The 24,085-nt window shown below is 39.5% G+C and overlaps 2 protein-coding genes across 3 annotated transcripts in view; one reads left to right on the top strand and one right to left on the bottom strand.

The window, feature by feature from the left end:
• Positions 1-7: 7 nt before the first annotated feature.
• prmt9 (protein arginine methyltransferase 9) lies at positions 8-11,443 on the bottom strand. Its single transcript, XM_083933597.1, has 13 exons — positions 11,224-11,443; positions 10,213-10,412; positions 9,891-10,039; positions 9,514-9,750; positions 9,226-9,393; positions 9,009-9,111; positions 8,577-8,686; positions 8,253-8,445; positions 6,516-6,699; positions 4,240-4,939; positions 3,968-4,121; positions 1,082-1,204; positions 8-529 (listed from the first exon to the last, which is right to left on the bottom strand). Exons 2-13 carry the CDS (start codon positions 10,408-10,410, stop codon positions 287-289), a joined length of 2,562 nt encoding a protein of 853 aa, XP_083789723.1. The 5' UTR covers positions 10,411-10,412; positions 11,224-11,443; the 3' UTR covers positions 8-286.
• A 3,803-nt stretch (positions 11,444-15,246) lies between these two features.
• arhgap10 (Rho GTPase activating protein 10) overlaps positions 15,247-24,085 on the top strand; it is a 50,805-nt gene continuing 41,966 nt past the window's right edge. For both annotated transcript variants that reach the window (XM_083937964.1, XM_083937963.1), the window contains exon 1: positions 15,247-15,852. In XM_083937964.1, the coding sequence (XP_083794090.1) occupies positions 15,699-15,852 (154 nt within the window). In that variant the 5' untranslated portion in view covers positions 15,247-15,698. The remainder of the gene's footprint in view (positions 15,853-24,085) is intronic.

Below are 24,085 nucleotides of genomic sequence, written 5' to 3'. Positions count from 1 at the left end.
TTCAAGGTTCATTGTTCCAAATTCTTTATGACCGTCATGACTCCTCCCGCATACTACATAATACTTACACAGGTGTGGCTCATGCAGGCTAATACTAAATCTCACAAACGAGTTCCCTGGTGTCTGGAAAAACGTTGAAGACTGGTATTACATTTATGAAAAATGGACACTGGAGAAAGTAAATCTTTAATTGATACCTGAAAGGAAATGCATAGTGTTTAATGCGCTTCCCTGTCTCTCAATAGCCTCGATTTAATTGAGGCAGTTGCAAAACTACAGTGTAAGATTATTGTTCAATTGGCCCGGGGGAATTCTCTATATGGGCTGATATGGAGATGGCGCTCTTGTGAAGCTTCACAGCGAGGCGGACCCAGTCTCCGGCTTGTACCTCCACGGGCTGCTGGAGCACAACAGCCGCCTGCTTCCAGTGAGAGTTCTGGCTGAGGGTGCTGACACTGATCTCCTGGTCCAGGTAGATGTCGTACCAGAAGGGAATTGCAGTTAATTTGCCTGCAGCTGTGGCCTGGACCTGGGACACAAACAGGGATTATTGCTTATTAATAATATACTTTACTCAGTGACAATAATTACCTGTAAATCACTAGTCATGTTTTGCTTCGGTTAGAAATAAGTTCACGTTTCTACTTTACCAAGTAGTTCTCTTCAGTTTTAATTAGCTTGGATGGGTTGAATTGACATTGCGCCTCATGTTAGATCACTGTATGATTTTGGAGAATGTGGATTTCTCGTGAAGATAAAGGTCCTAAAATATTTGAATGTTAATAACTTAACTATTTCAAAGAGCATACAAAGTCAAATTTCAAAAAGTGTGTTTGAGCTGGGATCAAAAAATACAATGTTAAAAGTGTGTCTAAGAGAGATGTGCAGTGTCCTTTGTTGGTGCAGTTTGTTTGTGTACCAGGAGGTAGCTGTGGGATTTTTGAGATTTTTTTCTTCTTCTGCAGAGTCAGTGCAAGAATGTTCAGCAGTCCAGTACTGTTCTACCACAGCACTTGTAAAGGGGACCTTTCCAAAGAATTTAAATATATTAAAGCACTCACTGGGCGAACGTATGTCTTACCTTTACTTCTCTGGTGGTGTAGTTTGCGGTGGACTCCATTAGGTCAAGAACAAAGAGCTCCACAGTCTCACTGAGATGCCTGCACTCCAGTGTGGAAAAGTCCAAAAACACATGGACCGGTACCTAAAGGGCATAAAAGATAAACACAGTGTTGGTGAGTAGTTTGCAGCAGATAAAAAGAAAAAGACTCCGGTGACTTTATCATTAAGGAACGAAATAATCCCAAAAAACAATAAAGACCGGGAAGGAAGAGTTAAGATGCACGGGTTCGAACCATAGACTGTATAATAGATTATAATAATAAAGTCTTTCGTTTGAACCCACTGTCCTAAAGAGAGGGAATGGATTTCCTTTTCTATTTAGGAGACCAGGTCTCCCTCAGTTTTTTATACTGGGCGCCTTGATGTTTTGTTGGGTTTTTTTTTTTTTTGGGGGGGGGATCCATTTATTATCAATCCATTCCCTCTTCTAAACAGAAGAACTACATATCATGTACTCACAAAATAATAGGTTGCTTATTTTTACTCATAATACAGATTTATACGAAAGCTTCACAAAAAAGGGCTCCGACCTAAAAAAACAAACAAACAGAAAAACACTGCTGCAGTGTATTAACAAGCATGCAGAAGCTGACTCACAGTTGTTGTTGTTGTGGTTGGCACTCTTTTTCCCAAACCATATTTTACCCACATTAGGTTATAATTCACAGTGTCAGTGGATAATCACTCAGTCACTGACTGTTGTGCTGACCCCAAACTCCTCAAAACTTAACAAATAGGCCGTGGCTGCAGGGCCCCCAGACTTTAAAACTGAGGGAGAGACAAAGTGGCAGCACAGATAGTGTCACAGTTTCCTTTACTGCAGAACAAAAGAATCTTTCCTCCTCCCTGTCACAGTTGTGTAGACCTTAGAGCCCGCTGTTTGATGTGCTTGATGTAATGTATACTGATGGATTCAGGTATGAATGCCATGGGCCAAGCTGTGTGTTGTGTCTTGTGTGACAGTTGTGCTAGAAAGTGCCCTCCACTGAGGGCTTCAAAGACGACATCTGGTAAAACAAACGACCGTCCCGTGTGGGGCCCACGAAATTAGAGCACAAACGTGATGCTGGAGTAAAAAAAAAAGATTTCCAGACCAAATAAAGACAAATAATTCAAAGGGGTTCTGCAGCTTTTTTTAACCACAGATAGGAAACGCACATGGAAGAAAACATTCCTGGACCTCATAGTATTCCAAGTGAAATACCTTGTTCAACCCAAACATAGTTGTACCTTCATAGTATTTCACTATATGTCAATCATATTTAACTAAACGCACAAGCAACACATTTACACCAAAAGGGTAAAACATTTAATGTGCATCTAACAAACACTGTATGCTGACTATGTGGAAACTCGACAGCTGCCTCAGTAACGTGGCAGAACACAATATAAGAGTGACCTTAGATCTTTTGCAACTTGTATTTTGAAGACTGAAGAAGTTTCAGCTTGACAGTATGGTTTAAGTCTGCTTCAATGTGATTTCCTAATAAATATAAATATTACTAGTTCTTTTTAATATTATTTCTAAGCACCATTTAGCCAGAACACATCTTGTGTTTTTAAGTATTATCTTGTGAACCTCTACAGCAGGGACACATTACATTTTGATAAGATGATTGTTTGAACCAGTCACTGTACTGTCGCAGCAGGTGACCAGTTTGTGTGCCGTTCACAGCTTAGAAATTCCTGTTAATTAATTTGTGCCAGAGTCTGTTGGAACAGGAACGAGGGCCTCTCTAATTTGTACTGTCTGTGTTCCAGCACATATTGGTGCAGAACCGGTAGCTCTTGTGTTATAGAAACAACTGCTAACGCAAAATAAAAATATATACTGTATATTTTAAGTTACAGACAAATTTTCAAGAAATTTCACTGTCTTTACTAGTTTAGATTTATTCTTCTCGCTCAAGAGCGAAGTAAACGAAAATCTTGCACGGTAATTAGGATGTCACGTACTAAACAGATTTAAAAAAATAAAAAAAAGGTGCCCAAACCGCCAAAATCTGCTGCAGTCACAACACTGAAGAAGAAAGAGTCAGAGTGTGCAACTGCAAAGTAAAAATATCAATCTCAAAAGAAAAGAGTCGTTGAAACAGCTGTTTCTATGCGCCCACCAGCTGACTTTGAGTGATTCTTGTGATTGCTCTGATTAATAAATGTAAATAAATAATGCTTTTTTTTGTGATGACAGTTTGCATCTAGTCCAATGTGTTCCAGGGACTGTTGATTTGTGATGATTCCCTTCTCACCTCCTGACCCGCCAGAACAATGACCTCTCTGGATTGACAAATTAAGCAATGCATGTACATCACATTTTATGGTCAATGGACTTTCCAACAACTCTACTTGCCACATTCACACATACACTGATGGCAGAGGCTGCCATGCAAGGTGCCACCGGTTCATCAGTCATCAGGATCTGATCCAATCATTCACCGATGGCACAGCCTTCAGGAGCAATTCAATTCGGTTCAGTTCGGTTACTTGCCCGGGGAAACTTAATCCCTGCCCATCAAGAGTTTCTAAAATGTTGTTTTAATTTGAAGTGCTTATGATCTTGTCACTTTTTGCTTATTTGTTCAAAACATATTCTATATTCAAAATGCAGAGAAGCAAGCACAATATGTAATCTGGCATCCTTTGCTGTTTGCATTTATTAATTTCTCAAGTAAGAAAAAAAACCCCCTGAAAAATACAAAATCAAGGTCAGTTGCTTTGGCACAGCCTACAGCAAACCCTGCAGTGTAGTAAGTTACTAGAGTAAAGGTCTTTGCATGCAAAGTAATTACCATAAATAAGCTAACCTTTACGTGGTAGGTCATGTAGGTACAGTTGGTATACTTACAGTAAACTGGTTGATAAAGGGGGCAATGTTGAATCCCAGTGTCGGCTCCTGACCCTGGACAGCGCTTTCCAGCAGCAATGTGTCCGACTCCACCAGGATACCGTGCACCAAAATCTTTGCTGGGAAAATCTGTCCGCCGTCCTCCAGCAAACACCTAATACAGATCATAGAGATACATTTGACTCTAAAATATATTAAAAAAAAAGGTGCAAAGCTAAAATAATCAAAACACAAAGCAAAATAAACAAGTGATCCGACTGCTTCCCCGTTACCTGGCCAGTGAAGCTTTCTCCATCAACTTCTGTCGGATGAGACCACAAGTCTCTACACAGTCCAGCATGATGGCACTCCACAGCTTCTCTCTGGACGGCCTTTTCAGCATCCCCTGCTCATCCTCCACGTGGTTGAGCCAGAACTCTAGATGCTTTTCTGGGACATTATTGGAGCGAGCCAGTTTCTTTAAGACTTCCTGTTGCTTGTTCTTTTCCACAGAGCTGTACGCTTTCACATGACCATTGCTGGCAGCGATGAGGGAGAGCAGAGAGAAGCCCTCTGACACATCCAGGACATAGAGCAGGTCACTACAGTCCGCAGAGTCAGCAAGGCCAGACTGAACAACTGTACCTCGCTCCTTGTTTCGGCTTTTAACCTTCAGCTTGGAGATGAGTTTGGCCAGCGCGCTGGAAAAACTCTGATGGTAATCCTGATTGTTCAGGAGCGCCATTTCTGCACATTCCAGCATGCAAAAGTCTTTATTTAGATTCTGGTCAGTCTGAAGACTTGCTAGTGCTTTGCACAGTTCTGCCTCTGGGTTTTGATTTGAAACGGGGTCCCCAGAGTCATGCGTATCCAGACGCTTGTCTAGTCGCATTTCATGCCCATCCCTCAGCACAGCGACACTGCTGAGCCTCAGGAAGGAATCTCTGCAGGTGACTTCAACAATCAGCTCGTCTTTAGGTTTCAGCACAAAACCTGAAAAGGATCAAAAGAAGAAAACACTGACTTGGCCGGGCGTGTGCAAACCTCACTAAAGATTTGGTAGCATGTAATGAAGCACAGAGAACTGAAAACTGTCGTAGCTCCTGATTTAAATGAACCCTTTACCCGTTTTAGTTTTTGTCCTCTGAAGGTTATTTAAGAAAAACATCTTCATATTGCTATGATAAATAAAAAAATAACATTATTTACAAAGCCATGTTTATGATTTCATAAATGCAAAGCTGACAGGGGTCTAAGGATATTGGGTGTCATATGGCCTTTGAGGCAATTTTGCAATATTGGGCTATATGAATCAAATAACTTGACAATTGAAACCATTTTAAAACGATAGAGAGTAAAGAAAAAGCAGGAGATGCAGAAAGGGAAGAGGAGAGTAAAGCCAACAGAGAAATGAGATTCAGAGGACCGGGTGCACACAGAGAGGGGGAGAGGCCCAGAAAGGATTCCTCCAGGAATAACATCTGTTCGTGTCTTCATGTCAGCGCGCGGCTCGACAGAGGCATTTGGGGAAAATGCATATTTATTGCCTATAAGAATTTCATGAACACTAAAGAGTGTCACAGGCGATCACGGTGCACACGTCACAGCAACCGGGAAACGGATGTTGGTGATCACCGGGAAAGGTGGCGGCTCCCTCGGCGCTGCCGCCGCCAATTAGCAGCGTAGTGAAATGCTGTTGAGCCCTGTCTGAGAGATGATGTACTCCAATGCCAACTGGAACATGTCACCTCATGTCAGAGGCTATTAAATTCACAGTGGCCTAGGATGATAGCTAGCGAAGATATTGTCAGTTTAAGTTTGTTGCTTACCAAATATCAACTTTACTTTGGTATAGCAGCTTTATTACAAGCCTTTACGATCATAAAATGTGTTTTTTAAAGTACATGGGTCTTAAACAGTGTTCTAAAATGTATTTTCTACACTTGCATATACTATTCAGTGATGATAATTAAGTAGATAATTAGTTAGGTTTTTAACACTTTCTTAGAGTTAAATCCTTACGTACTATCACCCTGTTATTATAGTAAATCATTTGATGAGTTGACATGGAGATCAACTTTGAACCTAAGCGTTACAAAAACGCCGCCGCCGAGAACCCTCCGTAACAGTGAAGGGAGAAGCATAGGGGCTGTAAATGATCGATGGTAAATGATCGATGGGTCAGAAACCATGGCCCAAAATGAACTGAAGGTTGTAGTAAATTAGTAGTGATGATTAAAGGCTGAAATATCCCTGGCATTATTTTTTCAACACAGTTAGAAATGTTAAATGCTGAATGTAGGGTACAACACACACTGCCCTCCTCTGACGTAACATGGAAATGCATGATAAATCGGGAATAGAGAATACAAGCGGAGCAGAAAATACAATCCATCTTATTACAACTAAATATGCCCAAGTCATCAAGCCACAATTGTAGGAAAATTCCCTGGACACCCTGTAACAGATGGACAATGCTGATTAAACACAAGACAAGAGATGAGAGAAAATGCTGTTGGCGTGCCGAAAGTCCCCCACTGTGTCTCCCTGTATGTCTACTGAATCTTACCGTTGGTGCTGTGGACAGGGTAGATGGCTTGCTCCCAGCAGGTGTCCTCCTGAGGTCCAGTAGACAGACTGCTCTCCTCGTCCAGGTGGAGCTGGAACCACACAGCCAGAGCGTCCAGCTCCCCCTCCTGAGTGACAGGCAGGCGGATCTGCTGCACCTCCCTGGAGCTCAGCCCCTCCAGTTCCTACAGGATACCAAATCAAAACAGTTAAGGGTCAATAGAGTTGTTACAGGGACTTTGGCTTAAATAAAAATACAAAGTGGCTGTAAAAAACAAAATTGGTGTACAAAAAGTGCAATATGGGTATAAAAATACAATCAGATTTCAGAGGGTTTAATGTTGAAAAGGGAGGAAAAACGACATTTTCCAGTCAAATAATACCTCCATTGGATCTTTTCTGTGCCAAGATGTAGAGAAAAAATACTATTTGTATGATTTTGCTCAAAGGCAATCACTGCAAGCCTTCTTCAATTTAATGCAATGTGGTATTGGCCCTTTCAAAGTGTATTTCTATAAAAATAAAAAAAATTTGGCTGGGGAGGAGGGGTGGTGGCATTTCACGCAAGTGAATTCTTCTATTCACATGATGGGTATCAAATGATGTAGAAAAAAAAGGGATCAAATCAAGTTCTCTGTTGGCATCAGTACCACTTAAAGGGTACTGGTATTGGTTATGGTACTGTGATTTTTTTTTTGAACGACACTCACTCAAATATGTATGCATTTCACATTGTGTATAAATATACTGTGGGTTTCATACATCAATAGTCAAATTCTAAACCCGACAGGCTACTTACAGTATTTCCATCCAGCCCAATAACACTGATATCAAATCTGGCCTGCCTTGCTGCTGACATGTTCACAGCAGCGTGGCGTGTAATAGAGCAAGCACCGTTTCAACACTTACAAATACACAGTAAATGTATTTCTCACAAAAAAAATAAACAATGATTCTCATTGTGGAAAATGTCATGGTCTATATATAGGAAAAGCTCTGTGAAGCCTAAGGATTTAAGGCGCATTTAAGGTGGTAATGCAAAAAGGATTTCTGTGTGAGATAGTATCTCAACCCCTTCAATGGGCAATACAAGCAGAAACCCTCCAGAGCAAACATCTCATTCCTGCTGCTTACAATCATATTCTTAGATGCAAACTGAAGACTCAAGTACTACATAACTGACTGAATTAGACTGCAGTGCTCTGATGTCAGAGTATCAATCTGGTAAAAAAGAGTTTGCTTCCCCAGTTCTAGACACTTTATCACAGCTAAGGCTAAGTTTGTCTGAAAGTCACTACTGCACCTGTGTGAATAAATATGAACTAATGATCCTGCAGGTGCTGTCTGGGAAATAAACACTGTCTCTCCAATCTGCCAGGTTTTCACTGTCAGCTAATAAATGAGGCAACAATACCCTGCAGGCCTATAGCTAAATAATAAGTGGTAACTGATGAGCAATATTTTAGCCTATGAGGCAGCCAATAAGGTCGTTTCATGGGACCGATGGAAATATGGTCCAATAAATGAATTACTTTTCTCAGAGTTAGATTATTCTGCTTGACTCAAGGCAAAAAAATATACACATTGAAGATTAGGAGATATCTATGGTCGCATAGCAGAAACAAAGAACATGCAGAAGTGAACTAAAGTCAGAACACTTACATTGATAGACGTTAGATTAGTAGATTAATCCCTTATTGTTATAGCTTATCAGCATCTATTGTCCGTTTCTGCTCACCTGCACATTGTTGAAATCTATGTTCAGGGCTGTGAACGGCTCCGTCAGAGATTTATATCCCCCCGGCAATCTGCTTAGTCTCTCTGTGGTGTAAGGCTCCATGGAGTCATCCGGCTCAGGGCTGCAGCTCACTGGGCTGCGGAGCTCCCCGGCTGCTGCTATAGACAGACTGCCCACCTCTGACACACAAACCCTGCATGGAAAACAAACAGCAATCTAATGATAGGTCATAGACACCTTGTGCTGCTGCTGTTCTTTTAAGTTCATTACAGGAAAACATATTTGATGCGTTTGAAGCACACACGCACGCACTCCAGGGCCTACCTGTGATGCCTGCGGATCTCGATGCTCTCGAGGGCCATGCCAAACACAGTGGCTCCAGCGGGGATGACCCGTCCTGTGGCAGACTGTTCCTGGGATTCATTCTCACCTCTCTTTAGGACAAGAAACATGTGCTTCTTTAACATTAAGCCCCTCTTGAAAAGAACATAGAATTTTACAGCATACATTTACCATTAACCTGGTTAAACTTGCCAATGAGATCTACATTTCAAAAAGGCCAAAACATTTCCTGTCCTCAAAGCCAACACCCTGAACTGTGTGTATTTTACAATAACCTTTTTAGGATTATGTCAGTAGCAAACGGCAATAGATTTTAGATGCCAAGAACTCATAGAACATTAATGTTGCACTGTGGCAACTCGAAGACAAAGTTGTGTTTCCTGCCCTGTGTTTGTGTTTAATAATTGAAGTTACCTGTGGAGGTAGCAGAAGGTGGTGCCAGGCATGAATGAGACTCTCAATGATGCCCTCTCCAAACAATCCTGCATCTACCGTCTCTGTCACCACCAAGGAGACCCTGAGAAAAACAACACGTTGAAAGGAATATGCTACTTAACATGAATTTCATAAAAAAACACACATATAAAGGTTGTGTGCTTGTATGATCAATGCAAAATAAAATAAACTGTACCTCTGTGGAATGTCCTTTGGCACTTCCATCTCCAGAGACTTCATATGGATGATATTGATGCTACCATCCATTCCGTTAGCGGTCAACACCTCACAAGCCAACTCGTACATCGTCTTCGACAGCTCACAAGCATACACCTCAGCAGCCCCCGCCTTCTTCGCACACATACTTAACACAGAGAGAACCCGGACATCAGAACAATAATGCTTACAGTATTAAAAACAGGCCCTTCACTTCAACTTGAAGAAGAAAAAAAACGTTTCCAAGTTATCATGGAGAATATCTCACCCAAGGATCCCAGTGCCAGTACCTATGTCAAGTACAGTTTTGCAGCCGCTCTGAACAGCCTTCTGAATGGCTTGCTGGTACTTCCGGTTCCTCCCGTGGTCGTTGAGCATTAAGAAATGCCAGCGCTCCACCAGCCAGTTGGCCACACGGTAGAAGTTCTCCCTGGCTTCTGCGTAGTCTGGTCTCAGCTTCAAGGCTTTATGGAAATGACCCGCGGCTTCGTCTCTGAAGCCCATTCTGGATTAGAAAAGGAGAGTCCCAATATAAAAACTGTATGAGTAGATAATTGATCTAAAGCTACATTATTCTTTTGCAACTACGGAAAGCATTGTAAAAACATCTATGCAATGATAAAATTTATGCCGGTGAGGAAATACCTGAACAGGTGTTCACCCATGCTGTTCAGGATAACCTCATCTGCAGGAAACAGTTCCAACGCTTGTTCGTAACAGTCAAAGAGGTCTTGAATGCGTCCCACAGAGTCCAGCTCTTCTGTCCATTTGAAGAGAGTGAACCTGAAGGACTCCTGAAAGATGACGAGAAAAAAAAAAGAACTAAAATTAAGTTCTAAAATAAAACATCTTATGATTCTGCAGCGGAAAAACAGACGTCTCTGTGGTGTATGATTGTGGATATTATGTGTATTAAATGTTAAGCAGTGAATGTAGAGATTTTCAGAGTAGTGTAAACAGTCATTACTCTGGCAAAGTCCTTGAACATAGGTGCAAGGTTGAGGACCAGAAGGTAGTGCACAAATGCAGTTCCATAATCTTGGTTGAACAGGCACTGTTGAGCACTTTCAAGGGAACTGGAGACCAACTCGTTCCTGGCGGGGTCCTCTCTGCGTCGCCTTCGGGTCCTCCTGCCATGCTTCGGTTTTGCACTAGCATTAGGCATCCCTAGCACACATAAAAAGGAGAGCGGAGAGTCTATTAGGAAATGATCAAGTCTGACAATACAGTATTTTTTATCCTTATCTTTTTATCTTTGTACTTCTTTCTTTGCACGCACCTTAAATTAACTAACTAGCAAGCTAATAATAATTACCTTTGTCCTCAGCACACTTTCATATAATGATGCATAATTTATGGGTATGTTCTACCTCATTGGACTTTACTATGTTTTTGTTTGATGTAGTATTTGTGTGTGTATTTTGATTTTTGCTATGTCAAAGCAATTAGCTAACTGCTGTTTTTAAAAAAGGTTCTATACAAAGAAAGTTATTATTAATAATAATATTTTTTATGACACCTAATAGTACAATAAGTTTCCACATGACACTGCACTGCACGGCCAATGTACTACGGAAGCCCATTTTGGACAGGAAAAGATTTATTAAATTGTGACTTTTTTATTTCTTAGTCAACTTTTTCTAGATAATAGGTCCAAACTTTGACATTCAAGTAGTCAAAATTATGATGTAGGAGGAACTGTTTATTAAGTCATTTTTTAAATATGAATTACTACTTTTGACTCGGGAGTTTTGACTTAACAATACATATTCTTTAATTATTGCTCTTTAAAAAGATATTTGTTAACTTAATGTGTCTTTGGGCTTTCATAGATAACATATTGCAGGGTAAAAGTAATAAACATCACAATAACGTCAACATAAATGAAGTAAGCAAGAGAAATAACCAGTAATAACGGTGACTCGGAACAAAATGGCATGTACTTTACTAGCATTACTGACAATTTATGTTGACTTACTGTTTGTTGTTTTAGATCACAGTTAAGTTCTGAGATGGAGACACGGAGGAGATCACTGCTGTTTAGTCAACGCGCTAAATCTGCAAAACGTTATCATTACGCTTATGTCCAATAACGTCGTTAGCATCGTTATAAACACGTGTGATAAAGGCTACGACAGTTTAACTGCATCTGGTTCACATCCACGTTACAACGGCTAGCTGGTTACCGCTGTAATCACATTTTCTCCTATCGTTTAACAAGGAACGTGTCCGCGCGCTGAACGAGTCGGTCGGAAACATGCAACGAGCTATGGTTCCGCTGACGCAATTTTAATGAAGTTTAGTATATTTAAAAAATTACCCCGGGTGAATTTTGCTCTCTTATTAACGTTTTAAAACACGGTGAATAATAATTTCAGTATTTATTTACAAATTTACCCCCAAAGTAAAAGTTCCCGCCTCAGATTTGTGTCTGACGGAGCCAATGACAGACGAGTCGTGAAGCACAGTCAAAGAGTATAACAGATCAGGATAGTTCTCTACCATGTAACTCCCCATCGTGCAACAGGAAGGAAGCAGTGTTAAAATTAGTGTGAATACGAATTATTTCATGTTCTTGTACCTTTGTTTTATGTCATGTATGTTGCATTTTATTAGGTTACTACTCAGCCTCCTATCACTAAAGAATATATCAAGGATTAAAGGACTCATATGTCAGCAGGACTTAGAAAAGCTTGTCCATGCATTTATCTTCAGCAGGCTCGACGACTGTAACAGTGTCTTTACAGGTCTCCCTAAAAAGTCCATCAGACAGCTGCAGTTAATCCAGAACGCTGCTGCTCGAGTCCTCACTAAGACCAAAAACCTTGATCACATCACCCCAGTCAGCAGATCTTTACACTGGCTTCCTGTCTGTCAAAGAACTGATTTCAAAATACTTCTGTTGGTTTACAAAGCACTGAATGGTTCAGTACCAAAAAACATTTCAGATCTTCTGCTCAGCTAAGAACCATCCAGACCTCTCAGCTCATCTGGGACAGGTGTGATCTGTGTCCCCAGAGTCAGAACTAAACATGGAGAAGTAGCGCTCAGTTTTTATGCTCCACAAATCTGGAACAAACTTCCAGAAAACTGCAGGTCTGCTGCAACTCTTAGTTCTTGTAAATCAAGAATGGAGACTTTTCTGTTTGCCGCTGCTTTTCAGTGAACTGCACTGTAACTTCTGTAACTGTAACCATATTTTATATGTTTTAAATGTATGTGTTATATGTGTTATTTCTCCCAATGCTTTTAATGTTTTATGTAAAGCAGTTTAGGAAGAATTACCTTGTTGTTGAATTGTGCTATACAAATAAACTTGCCTGGACTTGCCTTACTACTACTACTACTACTACTACTACTACTACTACTTCTACTACTACTAATAGTTATAATAATAATTAAAATAATAATAATGATGATGATGATAAAACTATTTGTTCTCAAATTACCTCTCATACAAGAAATGTAGATCATAGTTCTTTACAATGAGGGAAAAAAAGACAGAATGATTTGGTGAAATGTTTAAATCCTTCAGTAGCCCGCTGATCATTTGCACAATCCAAAATGACCCCCAATGTCATTGCTTTAGATTGTGACCCTCATTGTGGGTGTAGCTTTGTAATACACTGATTGTGATGACATATGTGACTGAGCCCTGACGGTTGAAGACAACGCGGAAGCTTAAACACATAACCTTTGTTTGTAAGTGTATATGCAACATGATTTTGTCTCCTGTGATTGGTTATGACTTTTGAGTAAGCTTCTGGTGTCCTTGATGGTTTACCCTGTTTGTTGACCTTGGATAGAGCACTATAGGCACTGGAGGGTCAATATGGGCTTGGTACTTCGCTGCAGCTGAGAGATGGCCTTTGTTTGTTTGGGGAGCCTCTGCGTCTCGATTGTATTTCCCTTGTCTTGCTAAGAGCCTTCACTTAACAGCCCCAGGGCTGCGGTTATAGACATCCCATTTCGCCACCCTTCTGTACTTCTGTACTTTGTTTCATACTGTTCGTATAATTCAAATGCACAAACTTGATGTCATGTAGGCTACTTATTTATCGTGTTTGTAGTTTCTTTCATATTCCATACTTTAATGTATTTATGTAACCAGTGTGGCTAGTGTTGTCTGTTTCTTTGTGTTGTGTTGTGTAAATGATTGCCCAAGGCTAACCAGATCGCTTTGGAGGCGATCTCCATTTATTCTGACACATTGACACGTAAAATCAAACAAAAACATCAATGAGATGTCCCGTTAACTTTAGCTCCTAGAAAGTTAAACAACACACATAAAAGAGTTAGCATAAAGCTAACATGTAAAGCAGGGCACCTACTAAACAACTACCTCTTCATTAGTTTATAACAATGGGCAGAGGCAAAAGTAATTTTTACACGTAGGGGGACCCCGGGAGTGACGTATGGGCTTTGTTGACAAACTAAAATAGGGACTCTCAATAAAAACACATCAGGTATCAAATATTTTGTGTAATTATAATATAATATGTAATGAGTAAATAACTGACCCTGTTACATTTAAACATTTCTGTATAATTAACATGTATGTTTGTGTTTCCAGTGTTATCACCACTATCCAGTTAGCCACAGTTTGCACCTCTCATGTGTGTATTATCAGAACGTAATGACAAGACATGAGAGATATACACTGGGGCTGCATAAAATAAGAATTGACAGTGAATCTCTACAAGCTTTTACTCTGTGTTTCAATGTAGTGTCTTGCTTCACACTGAAATATAATAATTTAAAGTGATTAAAAAACCTGTACGCCAAACCACTTCTAGAAGTGGTGGAAATGAAAAGTATCAGATCACTTTACTTATTTCAGATGGATATGTTTTATAGTTTCCACTACAACTGTCTGACAGCTGTAGGCTAGGCAAGATTTTACATACAAGCAAATCATGATCTTATATGCATTGTTATAGATTAGTCAACCCATAAAGTAGTTAAAATTAACTTCTACCAACTACAATTGTGAAGTGCTACACATTAAGGTATCATTGATAAGAATCACCCAATAAACTATATAATAATACAACACTCTCACTGTCCAGTTAGCATTAGTGCATTTACTTTTTTATACTTAAGGACTTATTGAAACCATGTTGCTCTAAATTCCCTGTTCGCTCAAAGCAAATCCATTATATAATACGACTCTGAAAGACAATCTAACTAAGGTCTTACTACTAATTTAATGTCACTGTGCTTTCCTTGAAGGAACCATGGTTGATCATTTATCTTGCTTAAAAAAAGTAACAATCCTGGCGTAGCAACCAGTGCAGATCATGTAACTGGATCTGTTAACAAATCAGTGGTGTTGTAAGTCCACATTTCATTTCTTGTGTGACTTATTTTAAATTCAAATATGTGATATCATTTTTACCACAAGTATTTTGACAAGTATTCAGGATACTTTTATGGAAGCCCATTTCCGCCAGTGTGATGACAAAAAAGATCATTTAAGTCATTATAATGAGTTAGTATCTCAAAATAGTGAGAAAGTATCTAAGAAATAATGAGTTAAGTATCCCCAATATAATGAGTTAGTGTCGCAAAATAATGAGTTAGTATCTCAAAATAATGACTTGGTATCTCAAAATAATGAGAAAATATCTCAAAATAATGCGAATGTATCTCAAACTAATGAGAAATGTCTTTTTTTTGAGATACAAAGTCAACATTTTGAGAAAGTGTCTCATTATTTTCAGATACTAACTCATTATAATGACACACAGGGTCTTTTTCCCAGCACACTGGCGGAAATGGGCCTCCACATTCTTTCAATCACTTACTTTTTAATTCACTTAAATATCTGTTTCTGATGTAAACCTTTAACTTATATTTAAGTTGTTTTCCCTGTCTATTATTGTTCCCACCACTGCTGACCTGACATGTGTCGCCCTGCAAATACTGGACGGCGAGTCGAAGGCGGAAGTAAACAAAACTACACCATCTTGCAGGAGTTACATCGTCTTTGGCAGAAGTTTTTGCTACACGCACACAAATGTCAGCAGAGTTTCTCAATCTGTCACTTAACTAGGTGGAGTTAGTTTGCTGGAAGAAGGAAAAACTTGGGATACAGCTATCATGACTTTCTGACAACTCCCGCGAACTGACCTCTGATGAACCTTCTTCAGCCGTTACCGTATTGTTTCTCACCTTTTAACCGTTATACCTGTTCGCTACCCTTCGTTATTTGACAACTGTGGAACAACACCCATGCGCGTGTCAGAAGTTAACGTTACCATGCTAACCACCGTTAGCTGCTGCTGCTACGTTACGTAGCTATGCGTTCTCTGCTAAGCTTGAAACTGCCAACGGAAAGAGTGGCGGTTTGTTTGTAACGACTATTTTTTTTTAAATTAAGCCACAAAGTCACGCGTCATTTTGACAAGTTTTACCCCGTTGTTGAAAACGAAGCTAAGTCAAGTCACAGAAATGGGACTACACCCGCTGGAGTTTAGTGAGTGCTATCTGGACAGCCCCAGCTTCAGGGAGAAAATCAAGGCACACGAAGCAGAGCTGGACAAAACTAACAGATTTATCAAAGAGCTGTACAAAGATGGGAAAAACCTCATCAATGCAACAAAGCGTGAGTTGATTTTTAAAGTATTCAAACGTTAATATAGTAAGAAAAGTGTTTGAGGTCGCACAGATCATGACCAGCCCTGGGGAGAGGTCTTGAGATCTTCATGTGTACACCACTGTAACAACGTCTTCCTCGGGTTACCAATGATGAATGCTTTATTTTTGAAAACATGTAAAATAAATAATAAAACAATAAAAGGTAAAGGAACAAAAACACAATATATTATATTAACATATCCGAAAAGAAATGGGAAGAAGCAAAAACTTGTTTAGTCCTACCCCTTTTCCACTAACGTTATATAATAATAATAAACATAATGAATGGCTTCATATTTATATCATATCCTATCTTTAACACAGTAATGCAATTTGCTACATATGTTTACACACACCACAATAAAGAAAACATACATATTTACACATGTATGCATTATACCCACCATAGAAAAGAAATACTATGACTCACTGGTTCTCAAACTGTGGTACTTGCACCACTGGTGGGACTCAAACTCTCTCTGATGGTACTTTAGGAATCTCCAAAATAAAAAAAAAAGAAACATTAATTACATAATTAAGATAATACCAAGAAAATACTTATACATTTAAGATCCTTGAGATGTCATTTAAAATAAGCATAGCATTTCCTGTCATATTTTTGTTTCAATATCAGCCTGTTGCGTGGTCACGGTCATGAATTACGAGCTAAACTGTGATGGTAAGAGGTAAAATGATTGGTTTGAAAACACTGACATGTCAGTTCTGATGCTACCCCTTCCTACAGCATGGCTGTGGCTGAACACAGTCAACATTAAAAAAAGGAACAAACTTTCCTGTATTTATTTAACATTGGTCTTAGTGGTGGTACTTGAGAGAGCCTGATATTTACTGAGGTACGTCACGTACAAAGTTTGAGAACCACAAAATAAACAAGTTTAATAAAATAATCTGTGAGAACACCTTGTCATAAAAACTCCTTCTCCATGCCTTGTGAAAACCATAAATTTGTACTGCTTTTTAAACTGGAATGATTTTGATCTTTTCCATTGTTAGGAATTGAGAAAAACAGCTTACTTAAAAGTTACAGAACAGCTTTGCTCATTGTCAAATGACATGAGGGACTGTCACGATAACCCGATCCAGGTGTTGCCTTCTTATTTGTTTGAAATTTGCTTTGTTTTTCTTTTATGAGGACAGTCCTTCATGTTTTAAGCCTGATGCAAAGGGCCCTACGTTGTTTTAAGAAGCCCCTTTTGTATTTTCTCTCAGTCACTTACGTCCTCAGTGTTAACATGATTAGATCGTTATCTCTCTGAACTCTAGTCTTGTGGGTTGGGCTCGTTTGTAAAAAGGTGCCCAGAGCTCACAGCTAGGCTTCAACACAGTCATCTAAAATGGACTACTATCAGCATGTCTTGTTGGAAATTCCCTCAGCCTCAGTTATATAATGTTTCATAATTATGAAACCAAAACAGTAGTATCAATGCAGAGGTGTTGACATGCATGTTCTAGCTGTAGTGCTACAGATGCATAGAGCTTTAGACTGTAACACATGTTTTTCTACCCTAAGACCTTAAGACAGCCTTACTTTGTCATGTTTGTTTCAACCCTGCTTGTTAGTCACCGAGGCGGGTAGGCCATGTCTTTCATTTTGCCTTTAGGACAAACCAAATTCTTCAAGATCCAGCTGCAAGACTTTGTCAAGCTTGCACAGGGATCTTAGTTCATGCTGACTTCATAGTGTCTCTATTAGCAGGTTTTTAGTGTCACATTGAAGAGGTTAAAACTCCAAACAGCAAGCTGAAGTTTATTCCCTTCTCCATGCTCCTTGAAAGTAGGTGAAGTTGTGCCAGAAATCCCTATATCTTCCTAAACAATTTTATACTAACTACAATTTCGGGCTAATTGGGGTTAAGAAATATGATTTAAGATTGTTTTGCTCATTAAGAGTTTAGTCTGCTGTTACGGACCACTGCAGAACACCTGAAACATATCAGATTTTACACGTTCAACGATAATCCTCAGCCTGAGGCAGCTTCATTCTGAAGTTGTTTTGGTTAGTTTGAGCCCTGAGGACGTTTCTGGTTTCTGGAGTAGATTGAAATCAATGTCAGTCCTTTATAAACATCTTGAAACGGCAGGTGCTCTATGGTTTGGTGGAAAGTATAGCCTGACACAGGGTCAAAAGGTCCTGAAGAGATTCACCTGCATAGCTGCATGTTTAAGTGTGCTGCGGTATTCAAAAGCGCCAGGAGTGGTGTGTCAAGAAAACGTCTCCACTGTTGACACCACCAGACCTGATGGATCTATGGATTCAAGAGAAGTGTCTCCTCCCCAGATACCTCTTCTGTAGATTCAGTCTTGCTCTTATAAAGCCGACACCAGCAAGGCCTCATGCTGCTGTAGGTTTTTTTTTAAGCTATAATTTGCATAGTGGTCTATTATACCTGTTAAAGTCCCAGTCAGCAACATTTGTTTGATCATATTCACAGAACCCGACACTTTGCTCCGATAGAACATAAATCATCAGGTTTTAGAAAAAAAAAACACACCTGAGCGCGTAGAGCCTGTTGTTTGTTTTGCAAAAATCCACAGCGCCCGAATCATTCCGTCCACTCAGCGCAGAGCTGACTCTCAGTCACAGTATGTATACGCTAAATGACGTTAGCAGTTGCTATCCATGAGTAAGTTAGCCAGTCTACCTCCATGTAGCGTGTACTCCATGCCGTTTATTGATGAGAGTAGACACAGGCGCGATCACAGGAATCTGGTGCACGCCCACTGACGAGCACTTAATTGGAGAGAGCGAAGGAGTTCGATAGTAGTGGGGGAGGGGCATGAGAGTTGTAAACATTCGAAATTTGACTGAGTCAAATCGATCTGCCAGACTTGCCGACTGCGGCTTTAACGTGAGTGAGTCTGACCATCTTCATGGCCAATGGTCCCCTCAATACTGCAACTTTATCACATATTGCGTACACTTAAGATTTATTCATTTGAGTAAAAGAGTCAGGAAGGTAGTTGTTTTGCCTTAATTACAAATCTTTCCATTTGTAACCTTTAAGTTACCTGTAATTAAGCATCCTGACCGTCTTTGTGTTTTTAATCATGTTTAATTTATTTGCTGTGATGTAGAGTTGGGAGATTACACAGCACTTTCTTCAGCCTCAGTTTTTGCAGCCACATGGAGCAGGGGTTTCCCACGTGTCCTGGAAAAGCTTGACATTTCCAGTTTTCAATTTCCAGTCATGTACAACACATGGAAAATTAGAGAAAAAGTATAATGTCCAAGAAAATCTTGTCCTGGAAAATTTTTTCAACATTCACTGAATTTCCTTTAGCTGAGAATGAATTACTAGACTAACTATCAGCGCTCACCACAATGAATAATGTCATCTGAAAAACGCAAACTCAGGATAATATTAATGTTCAAATGGTAACATTAATATTTAGACAAGAGTTTTTTGAATAGGCTGTTATGTCCAGTCCAGCACTTTAGGCAACAATTTAAGCCAAAATACACCGCCAGAAACCTTTTTTTTAAGAAAGAGACTTAGTTTATTAAATTGAAATATGTCATTTTTAAGTATGTAAGAGATCACTGCATAGATGAGTTATAGCCGTAGACTGCATCTTTTAAATCAGACTTTCATCGAAAGGAACATATTAAAGCATGCCGTGATCCCGGTCTTTCCATAACAACTAGATCATCACTGAAAATGTCCTTAATAAGTCCTGGAAAATGATTTCTAGAAAAGAGTGGGACTCATGTGGAGTTACCAAGTGGACTTCCACAGAGCCCCATGGTGAACTCTGGTATTCACTGTTGCTTATAGATGAGTTGATATTGATGCTCTGCTATGTTGGTGTAAACTGATACACAGTATCCCATCTCAGCAGGACATGTCATGTCTTGTATTTCATGCCTTATATGACTGTGGCTAAACTATGCGCCCCTTTTAAAAAATGTTGGTTTAAATGTGTTTAACTTAATGACGTATATCCCATATCGAGTCTGTTAACCCTCATTAACCTGTGTTAGGAGGAGGAATAAGGAACCCTGGTCATATGCTCCCACTGGGAGTAATGCAAAGTCAGTCGAAATTACAGGAAGGAACTGATGGTCATGTTCTTCTGTACTGACATTAATGAAGTGTCCTCATCCTATTTTGCCCAGCTTGTGGAATCAGTTTTTTATAAATGTGGCTTGACCCGTCTTTTGTCAAATAACTGTGTTTGACATTCTTTGATAACTGATATCATGAGATGTTTACTCTCCTTGCAAATAGCATTAGAGCAACTGAAACAGTATCCAACTATAATAATAAAATAATAATGCCAGTGGCCTTTTTGTTTTTGAAGTTGTCAAGAAGTAAAACAATACACACCTATTTACAAAGGGTGTTTCCTACCTTGATATTTAATTTAATGGCAGGTCGAGGTGTCACCTTTATGTTTAAACACTCAGGACTCATTAGTCAGTGAAGAGAAAATTAATCTGCATCAATTTTTAATATTGATGATTTAATCAGTCAAGTAAATTTGAAAGGAAAAATGCAAAACATTTGTTCTTGTTGATTTTGTTCTTGCCTCTTAAATGTGAACATTTCCTGCCTTTCTTAGTTTTTATTTTGCAGTAAAGTTTATAGTTTTGAGTTTTTTTTTTAAAATAGAAGTAAGTGATCCTTGGCTTTGGGAACTAAAATAATCGTTAAAAGGCTCCTTAGTTACTTTTGTAACTTGTGTGGTCCCACATGTTGTGCCCCAAATGAAAAAAATCTAATCTAGTTTTATCTTGTGAGCACAATTTCCAAGTTATTATAATTGAAATTCAATAAGTTCTGATTTAATCACGGGACTTTCAGCTTGATAATTTATATAATACGCGATGGCCTAATAGGGATTGAAGTTTGTATTGATCCTTTTCAACGACTAATCTTATTGTTAAACCAAGATCATACGACACTAATTTAAAGGCTATTTCTGCAGTCTGTCACCCTGTTCTCATACTTTGTCTTAGCACAGCGGTATTTTAAAGTACACAGTATTTTAAGCTAAAGCATTGTTAATTTACACTCTCTGGGTGGAGTTGGCTCCTGCCTTGCTCTCATTACTGGGAGTTGGACATTACTCTGATCATTTTGTCTCAAGAGAATATGACCTTGTGTTTGGTTCTCCATTTCATAGAGATCATACAAAATAGCCCTGCACTTCTTTCTTCTATATCTGCCTTGTTTGTGGTTTGCAACTTTGAAGCTCAGACGGTTGTTTTTGATGAGTGGAGTTGATTTGGGGAGGCTAAAATATGTAATCCTCTCTGTATACGATGATCACACCATCATATCTAACACTCTGCAGTGTTGATCTAGCATTCTTTAGGATACACTGACATATTTAGTTTTGTTTACAACTTATAATAAATGTTGTAGGTTGAAGAGTTTCATGATAAAATACTCTGCTTTATGTTTGACCTCAGTATGATCTGCTGTTTGGACTAAAGACAAAAAGACAGTTGTTGATGTCCACATCCCATTCCCTTCTCAGCCTTTCAGTCACTGGGAGGATGTCCCACTACGGAAAGTCCTTGGTTCTGAGAGGAAACCTTATAGTGGGGCCCTGGGCCAGGGAGCCATGACATGGAAGTGCCCACTAGAGGAGCAACATGCAGATGTGCTTCTGTTTCACAGGGTTTCCTCCACAGGAACTGTGTCCTGTCTGTACCCTTTTAACACCCCTCCATGTTGTCCTCAGCAAACCCATTGATTTGTGGAAGAAAATACGAACTGAGTTTCTCCTGCTTTATTTGTTTCATCGTGTTTCATTGTATGTCCTGTTATTGCTGCAATCATCTGAAAAGTGAAGTTGGACAGAGTTTCAGCTGAGTTAATCATAGTGTTCCCCACAGCTGGACTTCCTCTGGTGAATTGACCATTTGGCTCATAAAGCAAAAATGATTTGTAATTTTTTCCCCCATAACTTTCAGTTCCACATACCCAGCCACGTGAAGGTCGTTTTCTCATTGGCAGACAGGTTTAAGACTAAGAGTAGCCTGCTATGGTGTTCTTTGGCTCACGGCTGCTCTCTGTAATCACATTACTGTTTCTGCCAAAGAGCCACATCACAATCTTTCATTAAAATCGCATTAGTACAAGACGTGAAGTCATGTGGGAGGAACGCTTTTTCATCTCTCACTCCAAAGAGAACAAGACCTACTATAAAAATGATGCTTGATGGCACAACTATGCTTCTGGGGCTCCTTTTGTGGTGCAAAGTGTTGAAAAACTATTTGACATAACTTTTTGATTTAATTATGCACTGTAACCTTTTGGATGTGTGCCATCAGAAGACCCATGCTGATCTATCTTTCATTAGCTAGTTGGTCGTTATTGACAGGATACGGCTCAGCACAGCCTCACCCTACTTGTTTTGAGGACCAGGAAGTCATGAATTAAGTAATGCATGCTTCTTTGTGGGCAGGGAGCTGGGGGAGATTGTGGGAGTGGTGGGCAGGCTCTGTCGAGGGCAAAAGTGGGAGGCGAGTTGGGATTCGGACTGGAAAAGATGGGAGAGTGGAACAGGAAGGACTGTGGAAAGGCACAGTATGTAAACGCTGGCCGCTGTTTGAGGGCCTGGACCAGGCAAGCTCTGACCTAAGTGGCAAATCTGATGAGACTGTAGAAATCATAACAAACATTACTGCAACAGGCGCCAATGAATACACTGTGGACATCTTCAGCAGCTGACCTTCGACATATACATACCTTTTCTGGTTTGTTTTTGGGAAAGCTTTTGCAGCAGCAGCCAGAATTTAAGTTTCCTGCTTTAAGACATTCAGTCAGTAGAAATCAAGTGCAGATAACTGATGTTAATATTTTTTTTTTCATGTACTAACACTAAATGTGCTGCTTGTGATGTTTTGCAGCATGAATCACTAATGACACATTGTGACAATGTTGGGAGAACATATTAGAAATATTGTACATAACATGTACAAAGATCAGTGTCACGGCAGCCTGATGTTATAACCATAGAATAGGCAAATTCACCTCCGGAGGATTCATAAAAAACACTACACTACTACTGTACATTGGCGACATATTGGAAAAAACATGGACAGACTGGCAAAGCAATCCTTGTTGGAAAAGCTATTATTATTCCAAGTCAGTGTCTTTCCAGATTACAGTTTAAGTATAGTTGTACAGTTCAGTTAAATGTTTTGGAACCTGTAATAATTTTATTGTGTTTTTTGAAACTGAGGAAGTTTTTTTTTTTAGCATGTAATGTATTAACGAAGTGTAAGTGTGGGGCAACATTGTAGTGCAGTTTTTCACACTGTCGCCCAAAAGGGGTTTTCTCTGGGTATGTAGAATATCAGTAATTGAAATAATCACTAGCCGTTGTAATCATGACCTTAAGCTACAAGAGCCTAAGTATGTTTTTGATTGTTGAATTGACATGATATTTTGAACTAGAAGTTCATCGTTAACCTTGGAAACAATACACGTTACAAAGTGATCTTAACTGAAAGGTGCACTAAAATGCTTGCAAAGCTAGGAAATGGGCTTTTTGTATATTTTTGCTGTCTTATTGTGACAGTGGTTTTGTTGGGGGGAAAAAAGCCACCTCTGCCCTGTGAATCAGTGCCCTTCCCATTGTGTCATCTTTGTTTTTCTTCCCACCTCAGCTGAACAGGGGCACCACTGTTTATGTCGCAGAGCTAGGTTTTTTTTTTCTTTTTCATGTTTTTCCTATTACAGAACAATCTGGCCTGTAATATCAGATATATGTAAGGTGGAGTTTGTATGACTCACAGACTGAAGCTAGTAGACTGGGGTCTCTGGCTTTCTGCAGAGAAACTAGCCAAGTTTGACAGTTCCCAGGTTTGGTCTGAAATGCCTGGCTTTAAAAGGCAAAAAGCAGGAGAAGCCTTTGCCTTGGACTTTCTTGCCCTAGTGTGTGGTATTTCTATCTTGTGATAGTTCTTTCCTCCAGGACAGCAGCTATCATTTCAATCTGTTATGCAGACCTCTCATCTGACACTTTTGTTTATTGCTCCACTGATTGTATCCACTTGATCTATGCTGTTTTAAATTTTTGTAACAATTGACACTGCACAGGGACGCGAATGCTGTCGCTATTTTTTCCTTCTCTGAATGTTGCCTGCCGTCCATTTACTCTGGAGCTTCATGTAACCGGATAACATTCATTCTTCATGTTTTATGTAATGAAGTCCACACGGC

This window comes from Echiichthys vipera, assembly GCF_963691815.1.
Source record: "Echiichthys vipera genome assembly, chromosome: 2".
Lineage (NCBI taxonomy): Eukaryota > Metazoa > Chordata > Actinopteri > Perciformes > Trachinidae > Echiichthys > Echiichthys vipera.
Note: the sequence above shows the minus strand (reverse complement) of the source record. Positions and strands in the feature narration are given on the sequence as shown.